Source organism: Pipistrellus kuhlii, unplaced genomic scaffold, assembly GCF_014108245.1.
Source record: "Pipistrellus kuhlii isolate mPipKuh1 unplaced genomic scaffold, mPipKuh1.p scaffold_m20_p_2, whole genome shotgun sequence".
NCBI classification, from domain to species: domain Eukaryota; kingdom Metazoa; phylum Chordata; class Mammalia; order Chiroptera; family Vespertilionidae; genus Pipistrellus; species Pipistrellus kuhlii.
In genome coordinates this window covers 186,108,902-186,133,313 of record NW_023425515.1, presented here as the reverse complement: position 1 = coordinate 186,133,313, position 24,412 = coordinate 186,108,902, and the positions used below count along the sequence as shown (strand labels likewise).

General features: G+C 59.6%; 1 protein-coding gene across 2 annotated transcripts in view; it reads left to right on the top strand.

Moving 5' to 3' along the window:
- The first annotated feature begins 509 nt into the window (after positions 1 to 509).
- PAX7 (paired box 7) overlaps positions 510 to 24,412 on the top strand; it is a 93,988-nt gene continuing 70,085 nt past the window's right edge. Inside the window, exons 1-4 of one of the 2 annotated variants that reach the window (XM_036445816.2) lie at positions 510 to 724; positions 3,267 to 3,502; positions 4,130 to 4,259; positions 5,063 to 5,191. In XM_036445816.2, the coding sequence (XP_036301709.1) occupies positions 640 to 724; positions 3,267 to 3,502; positions 4,130 to 4,259; positions 5,063 to 5,191 (580 nt within the window). In that variant the 5' untranslated portion in view covers positions 510 to 639. Of the gene's footprint in view, positions 725 to 3,266; positions 3,503 to 4,129; positions 4,260 to 5,056; positions 5,192 to 24,412 lie in introns of both variants that reach the window. The other variant, XM_036445814.2, reaches the window with a different exon arrangement.

The window sequence follows — 24,412 nt, the reverse complement described above, 5'->3', positions numbered from 1 at the left end:
GCCTCCCCTCGGGCCCCGAACCCCCCGAGGCACCTTCTCCCCTCCCCGCTCGCCCCGGGGGCGGGGGTGAGAGCCGGCGCGTAAGGGCGCAGGAGTGTGGTCCGGAGAAAGGCGTGGAGACCAGTGCGGAGCGGAGGAGGGGGGGAGGGAGGGAGGACGAGAGAATAAATATATAAATAAATACGGGAAAGGATCCGCTCCGCAGCCTCCCGGCTCAGAAACTTTGGCCGGGAGCGCGGGAGCGCGGCGCTCGCCAGTCCCAGCGCCAGGCCGGGGGCCGGCCCGCCCGGAGCGTCCGCCCGCACAGCCTCCCGGGCGGAGCGGAGGGGCAGCGGCGGACTTGGGCTTGGCTGGCGTGTTTGTTTGTCTGAACTTCCTCGTCGCCACCTTCCCTCCTCCCCGCGCCACCTCCGCCCCCACCGCCGCTCCCCCCTCCCCTGCTGCTGGGCTCGGAGGCTGCGGCCGGGGGTACGGGGCGGGGGGGCTGGCAGAGCGTGTGGGTAGGGGAGCGGGAAGAGGTTAAGAAAAGAAGAAGAAAAAAAAAGAAGGGAAGAAAGCGATCGCAGCAGCAAGGGTGAAGAGAGAGGACGGGACGCGCCTATTTTGCCGGCCGCGGAGCCGTCCGTCCCCGGCGCGGCCATGGCGGGCCTCCCCGGCGCGGTGCCCAGGATGATGCGGCCGGCGCCCGGGCAGAGCTACCCCCGCACCGGCTTCCCGCTGGAAGGTAAGGCGCGGGGTGCCCGGCCTCGCTCCGCCGCCGGGAACGCCAGGTCCCCGGAGGGAGAGGTGGCCGTCTCCAGGGAGGGGTGGCGGCGGCAGCACCGGGGTCCCCTTCCCTTCTGGGTCCAAGTCCGGGCGCCAGACCCAGGGAGTTCCTGGGATCGACCCTCGTCGGGTTGTGCGTTGGTTTCACTCCCCATCGGCCCCAGCTTCCAGGGTCCGAGGCTCCTGCCTTTCCCCCGCAGAGCTGACCCGGTCGACGGGGGATCCGGGTAAATGTCAGGTCCCTGGGAATTGCCTTTCTTCCCTCTGTTTTCGGATACTTTCCCCCCTCCTCCGGTGTGCTCTGGCTCTCTGCATCCCCAGGCTACGGGCGTCCTACTCTGGTTTTAAAATGTTTCTTTTTCCTCTCCGGATTGTCTCCCTATCCCTTTTATTCCGAAACACCAGCGTGCGTGCTATTTTAATATCTAAAAACGGGGAAGGCGATCCGCTTCTGCCAAAGCAACTCTCTCCTGCGTTGGGGTCTGCAACAAACTCATTAGAAACGATACCTAGTAACGGATTCCCGCCCCCCGCTCCCCGCCAAACTTTTCGCTCGGGCTTGGGGACCCGGGAGAGAGCCTTCAGAAGGCCCCGCGGTGTGCAGACCAGAGGGAGCGTTCATTTTGTGATGTGTCCTCCCCAACATCAGCGCCTGGGTGAGCAGAGAGGACGGAGCCGGTTCCCCGCCGGCCGGCCGGGGAGAGCGCAGAGGAAGCGCAGCCCAGACCCTTTCCTGCGTCTTCGTTTTGTTTTTGTTTTGTTTTCTTTCTTTCTTTCTTTATTTTTTTATTTTTATTATTTTTTTAACGAATGGAAGGTCTTCAACCTGTCCACTGGGAACTCATTCCGCTCCCGGGGGTAGGTAGCCCGGGGTGTCACGGAGAGGGGCGGCTTTTATTTTTTAATCACTTTTCTTGTGATTCTAAAGGCCCCTGGTGCGTACGGCTGGGAGAGGCAGGCCGGGCGGGGATGGGCCGGCGGGCAGCCTGCGATCGGGGAGAAGGAGAGAGGGGAGGGGGGTCCCTCCGGCAGCGAGACGGCGGCGCGGGCCTCGGAATTGGACGCCGGCGGCGAGGAGAGCGGCTCCGTGATCAAGTGCGCGCGAGCGGCCGGCGGGCGGGGGGCGCCGGGCCCGGGGATTTGCCGCGCGCTCGCCCGTGGCGAATGCGGGGAGAAGCGGCGGCCGGGACGCGCGGCGGATTAGGACAATATTTGCCCAACATGACGGAGAATACTGAGGAGCGCCGGGCGCCGGGCGCTCAAGAGGCTCTTGAATATAAAGTTGGGCGCTCAAGGGCCCTCCAACGCGAATGGCATATCCCGCCGCGGAGACCGAGGGACTCTGGCTAGGCGACGCACGATTCCTGATTAAATCCGAGGGTGGCTTCAGACACCCACTTTTTGCAAAGAGAGGGGTGGGGGGACCGCCGGAGCGAGGGGGGAGGCGGCAGGCACCGCGCGGCAGCCGGAGCCTCTCCTCACCTCCTCCCTTCCAATTATTCCTCCGCTCCTCCGCCTCGGCGGCTGTGAAATCGTTCTAATCTGCCGGATCTCCGCAGCCGCCAAGTCCCCAAATTGGGGGGATCGAGGCCGGATTAGTGTACCGGCGGGGGTCCCCCAACCTTCCGAGCAAACTGTGTAGACTTTGCATGAAGGCTTCCAGGCACAGCGGTTCCCTCTCCAGCGCACACCCGGAGGGAGGGCCCGTCCTCCTGGTTCCCAAAGTGACCCCCACCCCCAGGAACCCCGGCCCTCTGGGTGCCACCTCCCGGAGCTGGAGCCCGCAAGCCTGGTCCGAGCACTTCTGGGCCCAAGCAGGTATTTCCTGTAGGAGACTGCCTGCTCACACGGAGCCTGTAGGTCCCCAATCGTCCCAAAACGAAATTAGAACTTGGCGAGAGGTTAGAAGCAAGAAGTGTCCCTGAGGCACTGACTGGTGCCCCCAGAGGCAAGGGGGGATGGTATGGCATCACCTGTCCTCAGCTGTCCCATTAGGGTGGCGGCTAAATGGGGCTGTCAACACTAGCCATCCACCAGACCTTCTGGCCCCCGACACACTGAAGCCCCTTGACCTCTTGGAGTGAGGAGCTGGCCGGATGGGCCACATCTTGCCTCCCAGGTCCTGCCAGGAAAACCCGCTGCCCAAGCTGCACCCTGGGGGCCAGAGAGCCATGGTCCCAGACCCCCACACTCCCCCTCTCTCCCCCTGCCCTCCTCAGAGGTTCCAGTCCTTCCACTTAGAGTGGCAGGACTGAGGGCTGACTGCACGGGGGACTGGGGCAGCCAGCTGTGACCCCCTCCGTCCCTGCAGGACCCTCCGTCCACTTCAGGACTTTTCTTTCTGATCACTGACCTGCCACAGCTCCCAACTAAGGAACGTGGGGAGCTCAGCGCTGTCAGAGGTCTTGGGGCTCCAGGAAAACTGGAGCCAAGGCGCGCAGCCTGGGCCTCCTCCCCACCCTCACCCTGCGGCCCTCTCTCTCCTCCCCTCCCTTCCCCAGTGTCCACTCCGCTGGGCCAGGGCAGGGTCAACCAGCTCGGCGGGGTCTTCATCAATGGGCGCCCCCTGCCCAACCACATCCGCCACAAGATTGTGGAGATGGCCCACCATGGCATCCGGCCCTGCGTCATCTCCCGCCAGCTGCGCGTGTCCCATGGCTGCGTGTCCAAGATCCTCTGCCGCTACCAGGAGACCGGCTCCATCCGGCCCGGGGCCATCGGCGGCAGCAAGCCCAGAGTGAGTGTCTGCCTTAGAGCAGCCGGCCGGAGGCCTTCCTTCCCGCGGTGGTGGTGGTGGGGGGGGGGGTTCCTGGCCCCTGTCACCATGCTGTGCCATCCGGGCGACTATGGCTTCGTATGGAAAATACAGTCCTCACCCCCCAGCTATTCCTCCCCATCGTTTGAATTTCACAGGAATGGGAAAACGGGGGTCTGGGTGGCCTGGGACTCTGAGGCCAGGGAGTCATTTCTGGGCTGTCCCTACATCTGTCCCGACCCCCTGTCACCATCCCAGACCAGGGACAAGGTCCCCCTCAGTGTTGTCTGAAATAGTGAGGAGGGGGATCTGTGGGTCCTGGGGAGGTTTCTAGTTCATTATCTTTACTCTCTCCCTCCACACCCCCCCCACACACACCCCACACACACACACCCCACACACACACCCCACACACACCCCCCCCACACACACTGCCTTCCGTGGAGCCAGACGGGTTCCTTGAAGAGATACAAAGCCCATTTCAGGAGGAGGGCATGCCTACCAGAGCCACCGGCCTGGCCTGGGGCTCTCTGGAAGTTGATATTAAAAGTCTCTCCCTCCCCCCCACCCCATCTCCCGGCTCCTGCTCCCCCACCTCCACCTCTGAAGCAGGTGGCGACCCCGGACGTGGAGAAGAAGATTGAGGAGTACAAGCGGGAGAACCCGGGCATGTTCAGCTGGGAGATCCGGGACCGGCTGCTGAAGGACGGCCACTGCGACCGCAGCACCGTGCCCTCAGGTGAGAAGGCAGCTGAGCAGGGGAGAGTGTGCCCGCCCCGGCTGCGGGGCGCTGGGGATTTGGGCGGGATGTGTGGGCGCTGACGGATGGTGGGGAACTTGGAGAAAAGTCGGGAGGGAACAGGAGCAGAGAGACAGTGAGGACACAGGAGATAGATGAAGGAGAAAGAAGAAAGGGAGATGGGGGGAGGGAGGAAAGAAGAGGCAGAAACGCTCCCTGGCATTTCCCTAGAAAGTGGCCTGGAGACAGGGCTGTCCCAGGAGGTTTGATCTCCTTGGGCTCCTGGACCCCCTTCTTGCAGACACCGGTGTCTGTTCTGCTGCTGCCGCCAGCCATCAGTGGGTCCCCAAGTGAGGCCCCGTCCTGTGGTCCTGTGCCAGGCTGCCTGCAGGGAGTGCGTGCATGGGCCCTGGTGCAGGCAGGGGGGGTCACACCTGCAGGTGGCTGCAACAGCTAGGGCTATGGGCCTGCCTCCAGGGGGGTCCTGGGGAAGGGGGTGTGGGTGTGAGTGCACCCCAGTAGGTAACGTGAAAGGCACAGGTGAGGGCGAGGATGGGTCTAGGGCAGGAACACACAGTTGGCTGTGTCTGCCAGTCTTGCCAGAGTGCATGCCCCCGTGTGCGCCAGGCCTGCCCACGGGGGCCTCTGTCCTCGTGTAAATGTGACCTGTGGGCGTGAATCCCGGGACAGAGTATTAGGGGGAAGGGGCTTCAGGACTTTCTCCCAAGGGCCCCGGCGGCCTGCGGGCCCCGCGCCCCAACAACTTATACTCGCTCTGTTGCCTTTGACTTTCTGAGGTTTAGTGAGTTCGATTAGCCGCGTGCTCAGAATCAAGTTCGGGAAGAAAGAGGAGGACGACGACGGGGACAAGAAGGAAGAGGACGGGGAGAAGAAAGCCAAGCACAGCATCGACGGCATCCTGGGCGACAAAGGTAGGGACCCTCCGGCGGCCACGCGGGCCCCGCTGCTCCGCATGCTCTCTGCGGGCCGGCCCGGGTGACTCGCTGGCTGCAGGCTGCCCGGGTGACTCTATTGCGCGTCGCTTCCGCGCCCGGGACTGGCGGGCAGAACTTCGGGGAGAACTTGCGGCTCCAGAGCAGCCAGGAGCCTCTTGGGGTGTGGGAAGGCGCCCCCTCGGTGTGTTCGGAGCCCGGTGCAGGGCCGGTGGCGGGGGAGCTGGGCTGCAGGTTACTGGGTTTGGCTGCGGGTCCCTGGTCGATCTATTATTTATAGGAAACTTGGGCCAGGGATGGGGGGGGGGGGCGAGGAAGGAGGAGCCGGCCTGAGGCTCCCTAAATGAATTTGTTAACCAGCCCTGCACACGCTCTCTAAACGGTCCCTTGAAACCCCGCCTGACAGCTGACTGACCGGCGCAATCAATAAAAATTAGCTCGGGCTGCGTGGGCCGCTGCCTCCCTCCCGATGCAGCTGCCAGGCCCCCAATAGCGGTGGCGCGGAGTAGGGCGGCAGAGGGGAGACCTGCTGAGGAGCTCGCCTCTGGCGGGGCTAGGAGCTGGGAGCAGGATCCCAGGAAAGGAGAGGGATTGGGGTGCTGTAGGTGTGGCCTCTGGGCGGACTGGAGTCTAACCAGCACCCTGACTTTCCTGGAGGAGAACTAGAGGAGGCATTCATCCTCCCAGCGCCTTCGCCTCCTGGAGAGCGGATGGCTCTGTGGTTCATTGAGGCAAGAAATTTTAGGAGCCCGGAAAGTCCTTCCTCAGTCCCTCGCGCCCCCCACCCCTCAAGTTGTCTTTGAGGCGCAGTAGGTGTCCTGCTTTATGTGAGGGCGTGGGGAGAAATCGAAGCCGAAGATCCGGAGTCACCGGCTCACAGGAAAAGAAGCGGGTCCCCAGGTCCCCACGCCCACCGGGAGGCAGCGGGAAAGGCCGTGGCCATGGGAACCTGTAAAACAGCGGCTTTGGGGAAAGGGCAGGGACTTGCAAAGAGCACATTGTGTGCGAGTTTCCGGGCAGAAGTCGGTGGAGGCTCCCCTCTCCTGCCTCCGGGGAACTCCTGGCACAGGTCTCTCTCCAGGGCCCAGTGGCCTTTCCTAACCTTGAAGGTGAACTTCGAGGACAAAGCGCGGCCAGGCCCAGCCCCCACCGGCCGGGTTGGAGGGGGAGGGAGCGGGGCAGAGGCAGCCCCCTGTGAGAGCAGCTGGAGCGGGGACTGAGCGGGCTATTGACATGCAGGGCCCCAAGTAGAACCCTGTCCGGTAGGGACAAAAGGGCGAGGGAAGAAAGGGCGGGAGCTGTGCCTGACACCCCGCTGCGCGGGGCCTGCCGAGGGGCCTGGGTCTTCCGTGGGAGGGGCCCTGCCTGCCAAGCAGCCCCTGGCTCTCCGGAGGTTGCCCAGAGCCCTGCACCCCTGGTGGTGCTGATGGGGGGGGGGGGGGACCCAGTCTTTATTTCTGTCTGTATTGGAAAGGTACTTAGCTGGGCTTCGTTTTTTGTGGGATGGAAGACATAAAACTGGAATAATCTTTCCCACCAAACCCTGCACAGCAGGCAGCTCTTGTGGGAGGGAGGGACCCTGGGTGAAGTGCTGGGAGATTTGGTTTTATTTCGAGAAACTTTAGGGCTGTGTCTGCCGTCTGTCTGTCTGTGTGGTGGGGGTATGCCCAGCTCAATCTGTAAGGAAGCACAATAGACTCCTTTCTTTGGAGAGGGAGAAAAAAAAAAAAGGAAATGAGGAGGGTGGAAAGATGGTGTGGTTTGGGGAATCCCTCTGACTCCAAGGCGTCCGAAGTGGCTTCGGGTGCAGGTCTGGGCTGTTATAAAGGCAGCTGAGAGGCCCGCAGTTCGCTGGATAGAGGTTTTCCCTGCAGCTGGATGAGAAGCCCAGGTCTCCAGGGATGAAGGAGGAGCCTGGCAGTCCCCATGGGAAGCTGAGAGCACAGGCCCTGGGCCTGTGGAGTGGCAAAAACGAAAGGAAAGCCCAGGGCCTGTCTCGGAGAAGCCTGGTCTCAGTGTTTGAGTGACAGCGGGCATGTTGGGCATTGCGACCTGAGCTAGGTGGCCACGTAGGCGTGTGTGTCTGTCGGTGTGACTGTGCCCAGGGGCTCTTGGGTCGGGTTATATTCTGAACCAGTGAGATTCTGTGTGGGGGTGCAGTGTGGTTGTAGATGGGTGTAGTGTAAACGGGCTGTGTGCTGGGAGAGTTGTCTGCATAAATCGTATCAGCTCCTGGTGTGGTACCTGGGCCAGTCCGTGGGCACCTGGGTGAACTGCCCACCTGGAACCACTCACCTCTCTCCCAGGCCCTAGACATCCCTTTCATGGCCAAGGTAGAGACCAAAAGACCTCCCGACCTCCACCCGTATCAACCAGGTGGGGAGAAGCCGAGAGGCCCCATGGGCAGAGCGAGGGGAGGGTGCACACCCACAAACTTTGTTTTCGGCTCCTTGCTTTTGACAAACGCTGTCTCCAGGGTTGCCCCACTCTTGGTGGGGAGCCCGGGGAGAAGGGGTTTAAGAGCGCTCCTCTTTAAACGCTAAAGAGAGATCCCTCCCTGAGCCCGCATTTTCCTACCGTCCGCTTGGCATTTAATAACGTTAAGACTTATTAGAGCTGGTAATGAAAACTGGGGCCGCTGAATGGGAAGCGGTGTAGGAGAGGGGTGTAATAGCTTCCGGGCATGGTAAGAAACTATTTATCCGCAATCAGTCCTCACTCTCGGAGTTTGAAGCACAAACGTTCAGTTGAAGGGTTTTAAAGCAGATTAAATTGAGCTTTTATTTCTGTGCACTTTCATCTCTGAACAGCTCACTCCTGCTCCCCTTGGGCTGATATTCATGAGGCTGTTCATATTTTTTTTTCTCTTATCCTTGTTAAGACTGAGTTATTAGGATTGTTGGTTGTGAGACTGTGCAGCCCGCTACGCGCAGGGGTTCCGGCCAGGCTCTGCTCACCTGGAGAGAGGAGTGGACAGTCCGCTGCCCTCATCTGCTCAGACAGACGCTCCTCCATGCCCCTTCCCGGAGGACCAGGGGACAGACAGGCCAGGGACCCAACCAGGAAAGGGTTTGAGGAGGCACGAAAAAGAACAAGATTTTCCTAACCTGAGACGCTTGTAGGAAATTTGAGAGGCGAGGCGTTTGCACAGAGTCAAACCAGTCTTCTGTGGGGAATGAAGGAGTGCATGGGAAGAAATAAGCAATAATAATAATAATAATAATAATAATAATAATAGCAATAAGCAATAATAGCACCAATGCCTCCAGCATGCATCTGGCAATGTGTACACTTAGGCTGAAACTGACCGAATCAGACCCGGGGCTCCACATTGTTCTCCAAAGCAGAACGCCCAGCAAGGTCACAATTAATAGGAAACGAGGGGAAAAGTAACGAGATTAAAAAAGAGGAGTGTGCCTCTTCCTGGGGAGGAGGGGGGAGAAGGTTGCCCATGCCAAAGCCCATCCGGGAATGTGCCGGCTTCTCGGTGGGGGCAGAGGTGTGTGTCTGAGAGAGGAGGCAGGTTTGTGTTTCCTTGCATTTTCCCTCAGTCCGTGTGTAAAGCTTCGAGCTCACAGGTGCGGAGAGGAAGGTGACGGGGAAGACTCGGGAAGGAGGGAGAGTGTCAGTTTTAGACACTTGTAAGAGGAGGTGGGAAACAATTTAATTTGGCAGCAGCGGAGGCTGCTAATGCGGTTTTCGGTCGTTTGCTACCCAGGAGGAAGCTGTTCTGATTGTGTGTACAAGGACCTGCCAAATTTAATTAGGCTCCGGGGGAGAATGAATGGGGGGAGGGGGCGCTGCTCTCCCTCCTGGGCTTCACACCTGGAAGGAAGGGGCATTGTTGACCCGGCAGGCGGAGAGGACGGGGCAGGGCAGGGGAGGGGAGGGAGGGGACCCAGGGGGAGAGGGGCCTGGGAGAGGGAGGGGGGGGGGAGACACATAGCCTATTTATCAAGAAACAAGCCGCATTGATTTAAACCAACAAGTCCCCTCCTCGGCAAATGTATGTTTAGAGAAAGGTAATTGACACTCCACCAAATCAAAGGATTACCCCGGGTTGGCAATCTAATCAAACAGAGTCCAGGCGGGATTTGAAGCTGTTCAAAGTGGGATCAGCTTCGCATAATGGGGGCGTGCGGGAAGGCGGGAGGGCGCCTGGCGATTCCCGGCTTTACGCGGAGCTGGGTGGCGGCTATTCCGTGAAACCCGAGGCTGAGGCCCGCGGGATGGGATGGGGGGGAAGGGGTGAGCCAAGGGGAGGGAGGGGCGGCTGTGCTGGCGAGGAAGATCCCGGGAGAGGCGGCTGCTCCCGGCGAGTCTAGGCGGGACAGACAAGATGCCCCCTTTCTTTCCTCCACCACCTCCCCCCCCCCCCCCAGCTGAAGGGGAGAGAGGGAGGAGGGAGCGGGGACCCAGAAGAACAACAATGGGATAACTGTTACAAAGGCAAACACTGGCGCTCGCTCGCTGGCAGCCCCAGAACCCCCGGCAAACACACCAGGTCCGATGCCGTGTGCCAGATAAACTCGCGCCTAAATCGAGTGTGACGGGGCCAGGGGAGAAGAGACAGGGAGAGATAAGGTTGGAGGGGGAATGGACGAATATAATCTAATAGACGTTTAGAAAACAAACTTGAAACGAGGGGCGAACAGGCGAGCCGAGCGTAATTATCCGCCCCAGAGACCGGACTAGCCCTCAGAGGCTGGCGCGCTGGGGGTGCAGGGGGGCCTCAGCGGGGGCCTTGCGGAGCTGTAGGTTGGGAGGTGCCGCTGGGACTCCACTGGGAACCAGGCAAGCCCCCCTCCGGGGGAAGGGCGCAGCTGGGGAGGGCTCGACAGCCAGACGAAGGTCCTCCAACAGCCCCGTGCTCCCCTTCTCATGTCCCACAGGGTGGGGTCTGGGGTCCCCTGCTGCCTGGCGAGGTTGATGCTCACCCCACAGGCACGGGCTGTTTCCAGGTGCCTTTGGACCTAAAGGACGCCCGGCACAGCCGTGAAAGGAATTAGATATTTACTAGTTTGAAATAAGCCTGGCTAAGAAGAAGAAGAAGGGGAAGAGAGAGGGAGAGATGGTGAAAAGAGGAGGCTGGGGGAAGACTTCAAACGAATCCATCCCCAGGAACAGCGGAGGGGAGATTTGCTGGCCCATCCTGGGAAGTTATTTAGATATTAATAACACATTTTCCCGAGGCGCGACCATGGCCGCCGTCAGCGCCGCTCTCCGAGCTCTTTGGCGGGGAAATAGGGGCGTCTAATGTTGGGGAGAGATAACGCAATCAGGCTCACCCCGTCCTAAACCGGCCTGCGCGGTAAACCCGGATTAGTCCCCCCTCCTGTCCCCCCTTCACAGCTTTCCAAATATTTCCAGTAGCTTTTACATGGAAGGATTTAAAAGCACATATAACCATCGCCTGAAAGCAGTAAGGTGATTATGTGGGCTTTTAAAAAAAAGAATTTTTGGAAATGATCGCTGTTATATGTTACATGATATGTGAGCGATGCGATATAAAAACATCGTTTTACCGAGGGCGTGAGGGCTGAGCAAAGGAGAGCTCCACCCTGGGCAAAGTTGATGAGACTCCAGCCCTCCTGGGAACCCCGGGATACAAACACGAAATAGACAAGGGCCCCTCGTTCTGGCCCTGGAAGTGCCTGCTCTAAAGCCAGACAGAGTCGCCCCCAGAAGAGAGGGTGCCCGGTGCCTGCCTGCCATTCAGACTGCAGAATAGAAGCCCCCAAAGGGAGGGTCTCCGGGGACTTTGGGGCCCTGAAGGCCAAGACAAAGGGGGGCACATTCCATGAATTCCAGAAGAAGAAAAAAAGCTCTTCTCCCGCCCCCGCTGCAGACTAATGAGGCGATTAGGCAGCCCCGTTGGGGACGGGGTGGGAGGGGGCTGGAGGGTTAGGACGCCCCCCTCGGGTTTTGCTGTCCTAAGCCTTCCCTGCCCCCAACGGGGCTGAAAGGAGGAAAAGGTGGAAGTGGGGTCAATGCTTTCTGACCTGCTGGAGCGCCCTGCCCGGCTGGGTCGCGGGGGGAGGAGGGAACTCGCCTTCCCAAATCGAATCAAGGCAGAACGGTGACCTAAGGGGGAAACTTCGCTGCTATAGACGGCTCTCTCCCCAACTTCAAACGGAGTGGTGGGGAAGGGGCGGTGGCAAGGGGCAGGGTCCCGAGAGGTGCGAGGGGAGGAGGGCCCTGGAGGAGGAAGAGAAGGGGTCGAGGGCAAAGGGGAAGCGGGAGCCAAAGGAAGGGGTGTAAGGACGGCAGTGGCAAAAGGGGGGCTCGGCTGCACTTAGGACCTCAGCGCTGGGGGAGAGGGAAGCGCTGCCCGGCAGCCTCGGGAAGGAGGAGGGGGGCTCTGGAGAGACCCTGAGGGCGCTCCGGGCGCCTCTGGAGCCCCCCCGGCCATCCTCTGGGCAGCGGGGTGAGGGTGGGGTGCACAGGGCCCCGGGCGATCTAATGGACTTTTCCAGGACTTGGGTGCCTGGGCCCTGGTCGAGATCAAGAGAGGAAAGGCAGGGTCCAGGGAGCACAGAGGTGGACGGAAGCGTCAGGGAGGAGGAGGAGGAGGAGGAAGAGGAGGAGAGCATGAGGAGAGGGAGCTCCATCGCGCACGGTGAGAGTGAGCAAGACCGAGCGGGGAGAGCATTTGCAGGCGCCGAGAAAGGCCGGGCGGAGAGAGGCCGGGGCACCGGGAAGACAAAGAGTCCCCGAGAGGCTGGCCGGGCCGGGCGCGGCGGGAGAGGCGGCCCGCAGGAGAGGCGGGCGGAGGGCGAGGCGCAGAGAGGCGGTGGGAGGCGGGCGGCCGCTGTCCTCCCTTTGATCCTCCGGCGTCGCCTTATCGGAAAGCGCTCTGGGTGACACGGGCACAAAGGCAGTTCATCACATTACAGCGCGGCCGGCGGCTCGCTGCCATCCCGCCGCTTAATTAGAAGCCAGCGAGCGGCCGGCGGGGCGGAGGGAGGCCGGCTCCGAGCAGGGCCCGCGCTCCGGCCCGCGGCGCGGAAGGGCCGGCCTGCGCGCCGCCTGTGCGGGGACTGGGGGCAAGGGGGGGCGGGACCGTTATTCAGAGCGTCGCTAAATAACAGGCCAGGCCAGTTTTCACCGAAGGAGCGAGGCTCGCCTCCTTCCGGGGTTTTGTAACCGCCCCTTCTAAGTTGTCAGTTTGGGAGGGACGGCGCCCAGGCCACCCTCCCCACTCCCCACTGCCCACTCCCCAGCTGCAGATGGAGGGTGAGTGAGGGTAAGGTGACCGCACGGCCAGCCGCCAGCAGAAGGCTTCCTGCTGCGCTGGGTCCGGTTCACACCCAGGCTTCTGGGAGATTGGGCGTTGAGTTCCCTCTCCAGTGGGCCTTCCCTCCCTCCCTCCCTCCCTCTCTTCCTCCCTTTGAACCCAACTGTGCTGGACAGTAGGATCCTGGAGGGGCCTGGTGCCTGAGGTGAGTCCAGGAAGTAAGAGTCCCAGTGTCGGTCCTGCCCCAACTCACTAGCAACCTCATCAGGCCTCACTCAAGCTCTCTGGGTCTCAGTTTCCTCCTAAAAAAAAAACCCCAAAAAAGAAAAAAGAAAAACAGAATTGGACCCAAACAGAGATTCCTATCCTTTGGGGTAAAACCTAAGAAACTAGTCACTCCCACATGTGCATACAGGCAGAATTGTTCAGGCAGCAGAAAGGGGTCTCGAGGCTTCTAGGGGGCCACACCCCATAAGTCTTGAGGGAGCTTCTGATCCAGACACAGGAGCCCAGGATGAGGCAATGGATGGGGGGGAAGAGGGGGCTCAGCCTGGTCCTTGCTGCTTCCTCCTTTCCATAGTAGTCAGCCCAGCCCACTGCCCTCCTCCAGTGGTTGCTGGAAGGGTCTTTTCTAAGGTTGTAGTGTGCAAAGGTCAGACCCCTTTTGTCTGTCCCAAGAGAGGGAGGGAGGGAGGGAAGAAAAAACAAAATTTCCATCGGGGTTGAATTACTTGATGCATTCTGTAAACATGTTTTGAGCGCCTACTGTGTGCCAGGCATGGTGTTAAGTGCCCAAGAATGCCGGAGACAAGAGAGTTTCTGCTTTCCTGGGTTCCGAGCCAGGCGGATGACTCAGAGAATAAACAAGCCCACGACAAACAGACTTGTCCCAGGAGGGGTGTGTATGGTGTTCTCCTCCGGCAGGCTGTCTCGGTGTTTGTGTGTTTGTGAATGCTGTGTTTGGGTGGGGGTGGGGGAAGGGGGGGTCTGTGTGTGAGCACATTTGGAAGGCAGCACCCAGCCTGACCTGGGGAGTTGCAGGCGCTGGCTGGGACCTCGAAGGGCCTCGGGTCCAGGCCAGCCTAGGAGGGAGGAGCGTGGGCCTCTGGTCTCTGGAGCCTTTGCCTTGACAGCGCTCTTTGTCTGAAACCGAAAAGAAGACCTAAGATCAAAGAGGCCCAGACCCGACAGAAAAAGGGGTGGGGCCCTGGGCACATGTTCTAGCTTGGAAAACACCCTGAGTTTTTCTGGGGTCCTTTGAGGGGTGGGGTGGGGGTGGGGGCCGGAGCAGCCGAGCCTCAGATATGTGGGCAGCAGCCTTCTCTACGGTCCCAGACCTCAGTGGGTGACAGGTGGAGAGGTTACCGAGATGGCTACGGGTTCAAATTCAGACCTCCAGACCCTAGGTGACTGGGGAAGGTGGAGGGAAGGCACCAGCCAGGGAAGTTTTGCAGGTGTGTGAGTGGGTGGTGTGTGGTGTATACTTGTGCGTGGAGATCGTGGGTCGGGGATCAAGCCCGGATTGCCTGGAAACTCGTCCTAGAAGTCTGTGCTGGAGTTATCTGGGCTGCACAGACATGAAAATCAGATTCAAGCTCTAGTTTGTCTCCAGAGTGACACCTCCGGGTTGGTAGGGGTCGGGGAGCCTGAGGAACCTTCTGGAGCTCTCTGGCTCCCAGCGGAAGCCTGCAGAGTGCCTCATCCCCCACCTGCTCCCTCGTCACCAGGACACCACAGCCAGGGACCCAGAGGCAGCAGGCTCTCCGACTTCCCAGGGAGACTCCCTTCCCTGCTCCTCATCCTGGCCATTTTCTTCCTCGCCTGCACTTCTCGAGCTTGGATTCTCCCTTCGGAAGTCAAAAAGCCTGATCATAAAAAGACCTCACCCCATCCCGCCGGCCGGTATACGTGTAGGGGGAGAAGGCACAGCCTATACCACTTCTCCCAGTCCCAGCCGCCTGCAAATCCGGGATTCAGCATCCCCGCCGCACCCCTGGGCTTTGCGGATGGGGAGGATTCTGAAATATTGCTTTGGAGTCTCTGGGGTTTATTGGAAGCGTTGGGAGGGAACTCTGAGAAAAGTCCTGGAACTTTCTTTCATCAGTAGGGCTACCTGTATGTCCCTGGGGAGGTCACACTGTGCTGGGTGGGACTTCCCCTCCCAGGGGCTGCACCGGCGACACCCAGTGGGGCTAGCTGGTGCGCTTGCTCGCTTGCTCGGCTGGCCCCTTTGCTACCTCCCCCCACCCATTTAAAAGCCCCTTCCCCTCCCCGTTGCGTTGGCGGGTTTGAATCCCGGGAGCGCTGGTTCTGGGGTGGAGCCCGGCGTCTGTTACTCCCGGTGCGGGAGCCTCAGTTTCCCCTCCGATGCCTGGGGTCAAGACTTACGCGCCGGGAACGGGAACGCGCTGCGGAGACCGGTCGGCGGTCCGGGGCGGGGAGGCGGCTCCGCGTGTTCGGCTCCCCCCGCCGCCCCCTCCCGCGCCCCGGCGGCGGAGGCCCCGCCCGCGCCTCCACGGCCACTTTAGAAATACAAACAACTTTAGAAATAAAGTAACCAAACCCCCGAGAGCGGCTTTGAAGGGGCGAATGCCTGGTGGCGCTTTACGCCGCCGCGGGCCGGGGCCCGGCCTAATCCCGCTTTCATTTCCCCCGACGGCCGCGGGGGGAGTGCCGCCGGCCCCCGGCCCCTCAGGAGGCTGATTAGGCCACAAAGAGCCCCCATTATCCCGGGAAGAAACCGGGGGCGGCGCGGGGCGGGGAGCGGGGGGCGCCCGGCTATTGACTTAGCGGATGGAGTCAAGAGCGGGCGCGCCGGGCCCGCGGGGGAGGGGCCGGGCGGGGGCGGGGCGGCCGAACAAAACCGGGCGCACAAAACCCACAACAAAACCCCGGCCCGGCCCCCGGCCCCGGCCCCCGGCCCCGGCCCCGGCCCCGGCCCGGCCCGGCCCCGGGGAAGCCGGCCTGGCGGAGGGCTGCTCGGCTGCGCTTCTGCTGGGTCAGCTGCCGGCCCGCTGGGGAGCGGGCGGAATGGGGTGGGGGGTGGGGACTCCGCCCGCTTCCCGGGGGCCCCTGGCGTCGGTGGCTTTCTGGGAGGGGGTGGTGGAAGGGGCGGTGGAGGGAAGGAGAGAGCTAAGACCACAGAACAGGCTCCTGGGCCCGTCAGTGCTGCGGGACTTGGGCTCACGCTGGCTCTGGCTCTCAGGCCTTCCCCGCTCCTCTGTGGGATGCTGAGGCTCCAGCACCAGCCCAGCTGCGGCCACCTGCGGCCTGATCATTGAGGTCGGCTGGGCGGCAGTAACGTCTCCTCGGAAAAGCTCTAAAGGAGGTGCCTGAGAGGAGGGCAGGGAGGTGGGGGTGAAGGAGAAAGTGAAGCCCCACCCCCCCAGCCTGAAAGGTGTGGGTGACTTTGAAGGCGGTGCCCAGAGCCTCGGTGCCCCTGTCCTGGGGCCAGGATCTCAGAGCGCTCTGGGAAGAGGCCATGGCGTTTCATAAAGCGCAGGACAAATCCCAGTCCCTGCCCCTCCTCCCCTCCCCCAGGGCTGGTTCCAGTCTGGAGCCCTGGGCCTGTGATTGGAGGGGAAAGTGATGGGGCTGCAGACCTCTAGGGGACGCCATGTTTGGAGTGGGGTGGGGTGAGGACAGGCGCTCAATCTGGTGCAGCTGGACAGCGCCTTTCCTTCCCCAAGAGGAAGTGGCCCCTGTGGGCAGGGGAGGAAGCAGAAACAGCCAATTCTTGGGGCGCAGCAGCCACTGTCCAATGAGCCCCATTTCCTCCCAGGGAGAAGCCAGGAGCTTTGGTGAGCAGAGGTGAGCACGATGTGGTGGTTAAATGAGGGTCTGTGACATCTCTCCCGCCCCCCCCCCCCCAATCTCATCCCCTCCCCAACCATTGCTGTCTCCATCGCCTTGAAAACGGGGCGGTCTTCGTCCTGAGAGCTGACCTGAAGTACTGTCTAGCCCTCCATTGTCCACCCACAACACCCATACTTCTCGTGGGCGGTGCTGGGGTGATACCCCTGGAGCCCAGGCCATGGTACCCTCTAAGCCCAGTGAAGGACTTATTCCAAGGGCAGTCAGCGAGGAGCAAGGGAGTGGTGGGCTGAGCAAGCAGAGACTGCGCTGGAGGGTGTGGAGAGACCAGCTAGGAGCTCATGCTGTGACGGGGAGGGGGGGTGCAGAGGGAGAGTGGAGGGGTGCAAGGAGAAAGCAGCCCCAGCCCGAGACGGGAGGAGGGGGGGAAGCAGCTCCTCCCAGACTCCTCCCACCCGATGCCCAGGAGTATGGACCCTGTGGCTGGCCAGAAGGTCAATGAAAGAGACCGTGGAATTCCTCTCCAGGCTGAGATCCGAAGGGTGAGTCAGAGTGGACGGATCAGGCCTTACAGGTCATCCGGTCATCACAGATGGGAAAGCGGAGGTCCAGAGGGCGTGGCATGAGTGAGCCCAAAGAGGGCAAAGTGACTGGCATGGCAGTTGGCCTGGAAGAGAAGCAAAAGAAGCTGGTCTTGCTTCCAGGAGTTTGAAGGTGAGGGCAGCCATGGGGAGCAATGCCCTTTCCCATCCCCGCAGTCTATCACTCTTTGTAAGTTCCATTTCACAGAGGGGGAAACTGAGGCGCAGAGACTATCCCAAGGAAATAGGGAGGGGAGGGGCCTCTCCTAATACGGTGGCCTTGACCCTAAGACCGTGGTCGGCAAACTGCGGCTCACGAGCCACATGCAGCTCTTTGGCCCCTTGAGTGTGGCTCTTCCACAAAATACCATGGCCTGGGAGAGTCTGTTTTGAAGAAGTGGCATTAGAAGAAGTTTAAAAGATTTGGCTCTCCAAAGAAATTTCAATCGTTGTCCTGTTGACATTTGGCTCTGTTGACGAATAAGTTTGCCAACCACTGGCCTAAGCGGCTTGATGGGCACATCCCAGTTGCTCTCCTTTGCTCTATCTGGACAATTTCAGCCCCAGCACCTCTCCCCGCCCCCATCCTTCATGAACCCTGGATCCTAAGGCCCAGGGCATACACAATGGCTCAGGCTAGCACCCCCTGTTCCCACCTAGGGTTACCTGCTGGGATCTTGAGACCTGACAGGCCACAGATTTGCCCTCCGAAGGGCCTGTTCATCTCCTGGGCAAAGTCCTTTAAGCAGCAAGGAAAACTCAAGCCCAGAGGGAAGGCACTACAGGGTGGTGATTAGGGCTGGGATTCAGTCCTTCCCGTGAATGGCCCTCGCAGTGGACGTGGGCTTCACAAGAACTGCTGTGTGACTCTGGACGAGCCACTTAACCTCTCTGGTCCTTGCCTCTTTGTGAGAGCAAGGGTAAGGCATGAGGAGCCCAGTGGTTTTCAAAAAGTGTTCCACGGCACCTTGGGGTTCCGGGCTGGAGGCGATGCAGCAGAGGAGGCTCCTGGGAGCTCTGATACTGGGAGCATGTATGCGCTGGAGGAGAAAAACCAGCGAGCTCCCGTTGAGAGATAGAGACTCTGGCAAGACAGGGTTTTGTCCCAGGAAGGAATAGGGATCACCTCCCATCGGAGGAGGCTACTCTGGAGGGCGGTGGGAGGAGGAGAGGATGCTGTGTTTATGCCTGGAATCAGAGCCCCAGGCTGTGGTTACTGGTCCTCAGAGATAAGCTGATATCGCTCATCTGGTGACAAATGATTCCCCTCCTCTTCCGTTCCCCTGATTAGAGAACTTTCTCTCCTGGCTGGGAGGTCTTGCTGGAGGACCGGCCTGGCTGGTCCCCAGACGCTGGGCACTACCTGCCCAGGTTGCTGGGTGGCCACGGGAGGCGGTACCCTCCCTGCGCTTCAGCGAGGACTGGTGGTGTGGCTGGGTGGCATTGCCACCTGGCATAGTCCCGGAAGAAGGATTGAGTACAGAGTGTGGGAGATGGGCAGACCTGTGAGCCAGGAGGGTTGCAGGGTGTGCCCAGGTGTTTTGCAACGCATGCCACCTGGCACTTTCTCCATCTGGGCAGTGGCTTTTGGAAACGCTGCCGTGGTTGAGAGCCGTGGGTCTGGTGCAGCACCCCGTTTCTCAGATGGAGAAACTGAGGCCCACAGAGGGGACGGGACTTGTTCCTTGTTGCACAGCAAATGGAGAGCAGACGGAGATCAGGGACCCAGTCTCCAGACTGGGACATTCTGTCCAAGTTGCCGGACCCCTCACTTTTTATTAGTCGCCTGCAAGGGTCTCATCAGCAAGGGCGCTGTGCAAGGAACAAGGGAGCCGAGAGGGCAGGACCCCACCTGTCCTGCTGGCCCCACCACCTGCCCACACTCTGAGGCTGCCCCTCCCCCTTCCAGACCCTCACTGTTATCCCAGCTCTGGGCCTCAGCCTCTCCATCCAAAGGCAGCCCCGGGCATACAAAGAGCACTAGACTCAGAGTCAGTGAGACCGGGCACGGCCTCCCTGCTGTGGGTCCCCTGAGCACATCGAGTCGCTTCACCTGCCTGAGCCTCAGTTTTCTCATCTGTTCAATGGGGATGAAAATCACGAAGGGACAATGAGTTAAAAATAAAAACACAGAAAAGATGGCGGGCACGTGGGAGGTGCCTGGTGGGAATGAGAGGGGAGGCCTGGAATAGTGTGCGCGGAACAGCTGGCTCAGAGAGGCTTCTGAGATAAGAACTCCCCAGGTCAGAGGCACACTGTCCTTCTGTCCGAGGCTCCAAGATGTGGATGCAAATAGTTTTGTCATGTCGTTGAAAGGTTTATTATAAAGTAACACGTACTTGTGGAAATTCAAATCTGAAAGAAAGTATATGATGTTAAAGGGGAAAATGCTTCCCTTATGGGTGATCTTGCTGAGTTTGGGAGGATAGCTGTCTCCACTTAAATACCTAGATCCATGTTGTATCCATCCATCCCTCCATCCCTCTGTCCATCCAGCCAGACGTAGACAGATGTAAGGGAAAATGGCATCATATCAGCTTCACCTGAGGACCAGAGGGGCTTCAGGGGTGACCACGAAGCCTTGGGATGGAATTCTCAAGTGTGTGTGTGTGTGTGTGTGTGTGTGTGTGTGTGTGTGTAAGGATGCATGCATTTTCCCTGCACAGGGAACCTTAGCTTTTCCTGGGTCTCTTAGGGCCCGGGGTCCCCAACAAAGCATCCCGAGTTAGGAGATTTGCAGGTGTTTGTCCTCTCGGAGGAGGGGCAGGCAGAGCAACCCCACCCCTCCAGCCTGTCAGCCTTCCTCCCTCTCCCCCCTCCTCCCTCCCCCTCGTGCACCTGCCAGGGCTTCCGGCCTCCTCTGCTTCAAAGCGCAGGCTGGGCTTTACCTGCCTCGCCTCTTTGCAAAGCAGCCAGGTTTGAAAGGGGAAGTGGCATTTCAGGCCCCTAATTAGACCCAGGGCAAGAATGGAGGCTGGCTCTCGGGTCAGGCCGGGGGAGATTGTTAGGGGATTAACACCCAGGTAAACTCATCAAGGCGCACCCGCCCCTTGGCAGGAGGCAGGGAGAAAATCTGGGCACAGCGGAAAGGCTGGCCGGCAGCAGGAAACTCACATTCCGGAGGGGCGGGGTGTGGGCAGGGAGGGCAGGGACAGAGGAGGCGAAGGGAGGGCCCCTCCGCCCACACCAGTGCCCCAGGAAGGTGGAGCTAGACTCCCACTTTGTTTTCATAACAATGTTCTGAGCACCTCCTGTGTGCCAGGCGCTCTCAGGGCTGGGAGGCCGGCCTCAAGTGGCACAAGGCCCTGGTCTCATGGAGCTTACACACGTGGGGAGTCGGGCAATGAGCAGGTCATGGAAAACACTATGAAGGTGGACAGGGGCCTAAAGGGGATAGAAAGTGACTGACCTGGGAAGCAGTGGTAGCTGGGTTATCAGGGAGGCCTGCCCGGAGGAGGCGATAGTTGACCTGAGACCTGGATGGCAGGAAAGAGGCAATCATTTATTGAACCTCCATAGGAGAATCGCCAATGGAGAGCTGACTGCATGCTAAGTGTTGGGTAACGTGCTTTATAGGAATGAATTCAGGAAACCCTCCCTTTGGGCACAGACGAGCAGGCAAGGCTCATGGGAAGCCTGTGCTCAACTTGTCTCCCTCTTACTTTCCACACCTCCTCTCAGCCTCCAAGCCCTGCCCCTGGGTCTCTGTTATCCCAATTTTGCAAATGAAAGCAGAAGTCACAGAGGTTTGCTCAACCCTGGCCGGTTTGTTCAGTGGTTAGAGCGTGGGCCTGCGGATTGAAGGTCCCGGGTTCAATTCTGTTCCAGGGCACATACCTCGGTTGCAAGCTCGATCCCTGGCCCTGGTTGGGGGGTGTGCAGGAGGCAACCATCGATGTGTCTCTCACATTGATGCTTCTCTCTCTCTGTCTCTCCCCCTCCCTCCCACTCTCTCTAAAAATCTACAGAAAAATGTCCTCTAGTAAGGATTAACAAAACAGAGAGAGAGAGAGAGAGAGAGAGAGAGAGAGAGAGAGAGAGAGAGAAAGAGAGAGAGAGAGAGAGAGCGCGCGAGCGCGCATGCTGGGGAGGGGCCTGGAACTCCAGCTGGACGCTGTGACCCAGCCTGAATTGTGTCAGCTCCAGCTCTTTTCTCCTTAATGGAGGACAAAACGCGACACAATGGAGCAAACCAGAGCCCAGGGAGGCGCTGCCTTTCTCCTTTCCCAGTCAGTCTCCTTGCCCGCTTCCTCCTGACGATTGGCAGGGGTGAGGCTGCCACCTGAGGACATCCTAGGCCACCAGGGCAAGCGGAGGAAAGATCCCAAGCCCATTGCGTGCGCCGGGAGGTGGCGTGTGCTCACTCGGGAGGCAGTAATAATCGGAGAGACCCTCCTTCTGCCCAGCGGGCAGCGGCCTGGAGAGCAGACTTGGGTTTGTGCGGGACCTACTGTGTGCAGGGCACAGTCCGTGAGCCCCACAACCCTGTGAACCTCACAGGGTTTACTGGTCCCATTTTACAGGTGAGAACACTGAGACCTGGAGGTTAGATCACTTGTCCAAGACCAGGGCTAGAGAAAGAAGGAGCAGTTTGAATCCTGGCCCCTCTGGCGTTGGGTCCCAGACTCAGGCCAGCCCCAGGTGGCTCAGGAGGGGCCAGAGGGAGAACTGCTCTTGCTTGGCTGGTGCCTCCACGCCCCGGGGACATCAGCTCCTGGGCCAGAGTGCAGATATTTTTTTAGCTTGAGCGTCATTAAGATGATTTAAGTGTAGCCCTGGCTGGTTTGGCTCAGTGGACGGAGCATCGGCCTGTGGACTGAAGGGGCCCGGGTTTGATTCTGGTTGGGGGGCACATACTTGGGTTGTGGGCTCAGTCCCCAGTGTGGGGCATGCAGGAGGCAGCTGATCGGTGATTCTCTCTCATCTTTGATGTTTCTATCAGTTCCCCTCTCCCTTCCTCTCTGAAATCGTTTAAAAATATATATATGGGGGGGGGGGGAAAGATGATTTAAAGTTTAACACTGCTATTTCTTCTGGCTGGTCTGCTTTGTGCAAGCTCCTTCCCAAGCCATCTCATCGCCACCAAAAATAAAGATTCCCCTTTTAAAGAAACGCGCTCAGCTCCCTGCCCACATCCAGGGCCGGCCTCCTTGGACTCCGGTTTGCACGGTCAGAAAGAAGCCAGGGCTGTGGCCAGTCCCCGCCTGTGACTGGGAGGCTGAGAAATGCAGGTGGCGCGTCCCTCCCACAGATGAAGCCACTTAATTACCACGCAATCAATATGCAAACAAGTGCCAAACTGGGTTTGAATCAAATTTCTCACTGGGGACCCGCTGAGGAAGGCGAGTCCAGCAGAAGCCGGGCCTAGCAGGGTGAGCTGGCTGGGGCGGGGGTGGGAGGAGGGCTGCAGGATAAAGGGATGGGCTTTGACCGGGGCCCCGGCACCCAGGGCCTTGTGGAGGTCCCAGGAGCCTCCGGCGGCTGGCTGGGGGCCCAGGGCCCATTGAGGGGAGCTTGGGTCCCTGGCTCCAGGCTGCACCCGCGGGAGGGTTTCCAGGCCTGTCAGCTGAAGTCTGGCGGCCTCCGCTAATTCATTTGACTCGGAAATCTCAACTTGACCAGGTCCCCCCTCCCTTCTTTAAAACAAACTCATTAAACTTGTCAACACTCATTAGGCCTGTAAAACATTGAACTAGAGCCACCGGGGAGAGTTGGAGAGGGCGTGTGTGCGTGTGTGCGTGTGTGCGTGTGTGTGTGTGTGTGTGTGTGAGTGAGTGTGTGTGTATGCGCGCTCCCTGCAAAGCTGAACCAGGTCCTGGGAGACCCCCCTCTGAGGCTTGGCAGGAGTGGGGGGTGGGAGCAGAAGTCAGATTCATTTGTTCATCTCCTCCCTTCCTTCTGCATCTGCCTTTCATGGAGGACGGAAGAGTGTGGCGTGGAGGCCCAGCCCCAGAGTCAGGCTTGAGTTAGAATCGGCTTTGCCCTCCTGGCTGTCTGACTCGGGCCAGTTTCTTATCCTCTGTGCCTCAGTCAACCCATCTGTGATATGGGTATCCCAATAATAGGACCCACCTCTCGGGGCTGTTGGGGAAACGATGGAGATAAAGCACGGAGAACAGTGCCTGGCACACTTTAAGAGCGCAGCTCCTGGCAGCTGTTGTTAGTAATAATACCTTAGCACGTAAGGGGTAGTTTGGATTTGATAAGACTCGAGTATGGACCTCAGCTTCCTGCTCCGGGACTCTGGGTCAGGGACCATTTTTGGGAGCCTCAAGTAAAAAATGAGCACAATAACATGTGTGTTAAAAATAACAATGTGTGCTAACAATAGGATTGTGGTGAGAAATGAGTCAACGCAGACAGAGTCAAAGCTAGTGTGGTGTTCGTTACTATACAAATATCAGGAATGTCTTCTCTCCTTTGTCCCTCCCCCAACTCAACTCCCCCCACCCCCATCTTCACCCCCAACCCCCCGGACTTCACCAGGCAGTGTGGAACTCGGTGTGCCTGGATCTCCCTCCTTTGGTGAGGAGCTGGAGGTCTGTCCTACAACCTGATGTAAAGCTGGGGTGGTGGGGGGGGGGGTGGCGGGGGGGAGGGGGAGACAGAGGCTTCCCGGAGAGGGGCCGGGGCCTGAACCCCGCTCCGGCCTCGGGGAGAGGTTCCTGCGGTCTCAGAAGCCAGAGCCTCCGTTTGAGAGGGAAAGGCTGCTCAGAGGAGACAAACCTGGTCCCTCTGCCCTCGGTGAAAGGAAAAATACAAAAACACGCCTGGTTTTGAAAGCCATCTGATGGGACGGGAACCGAGTGACCCCAGATGGAAAGGAGGGGCTGGAGGGGGGCTCCGGCCTTCGGGTCCTCCCCTCACCGACTCCTGCCTTCCCGCCGCTGCCAAGGGGACAGCCGGGCGAGGCCCTCCGCCGGCCGGCCGAGCTTCGGGCCCGTGAATAGCGGTTTTGTCTGGGCTTCCATTTAGGATTTGCGGCTGCGGTGGTGACGGGTTCTTTCTCCCTTTAAAGTGGGGTGTCACAGGCTCTCTCCCCCTCTCTCCCAGTCCTCTACGCATTGAGAATGCCTCCAAAAAAAAACCACAAAAAAACACACAACAAAACAAAACAAAAAAAAAAAACCCACAACAAAACACACCCGGCCAGCCTTCTGCTATTTTTCTTCTCTCCCTGAAAATGAGAACATCAGCTATTGAAGCGGATTGATGAACTCTTCCCAAAAGTTTATTAAGGGGAGGTTAGACAAAGGCCCGAGGGCCCGCGGGCAACTGAGCAGTCAGTACATCTACTGGGCCCTTTTGTCCCCCGAGGGCCGACGCATGAATACCCCTCAATGGCCCTCTTTAGAGTGACAAGATCAAGCCAGACAACGGCTTGTTAAAAGGACTGCCAGCGTTTTTCTCTCTCCCCGGGCCCAGGCTCCGCCCCCCACCTCGCCTGCATTAATGTACAGCTGCAGCGGGAGGAATAATCGCCGGGAATTCAGTTTTGTGTGGGTTTCTCTTTTTCCCCCCTAAATATGCCTTTCCTCCTCCTCCTCCTCCTGCTCTTCCTCCTCCTCT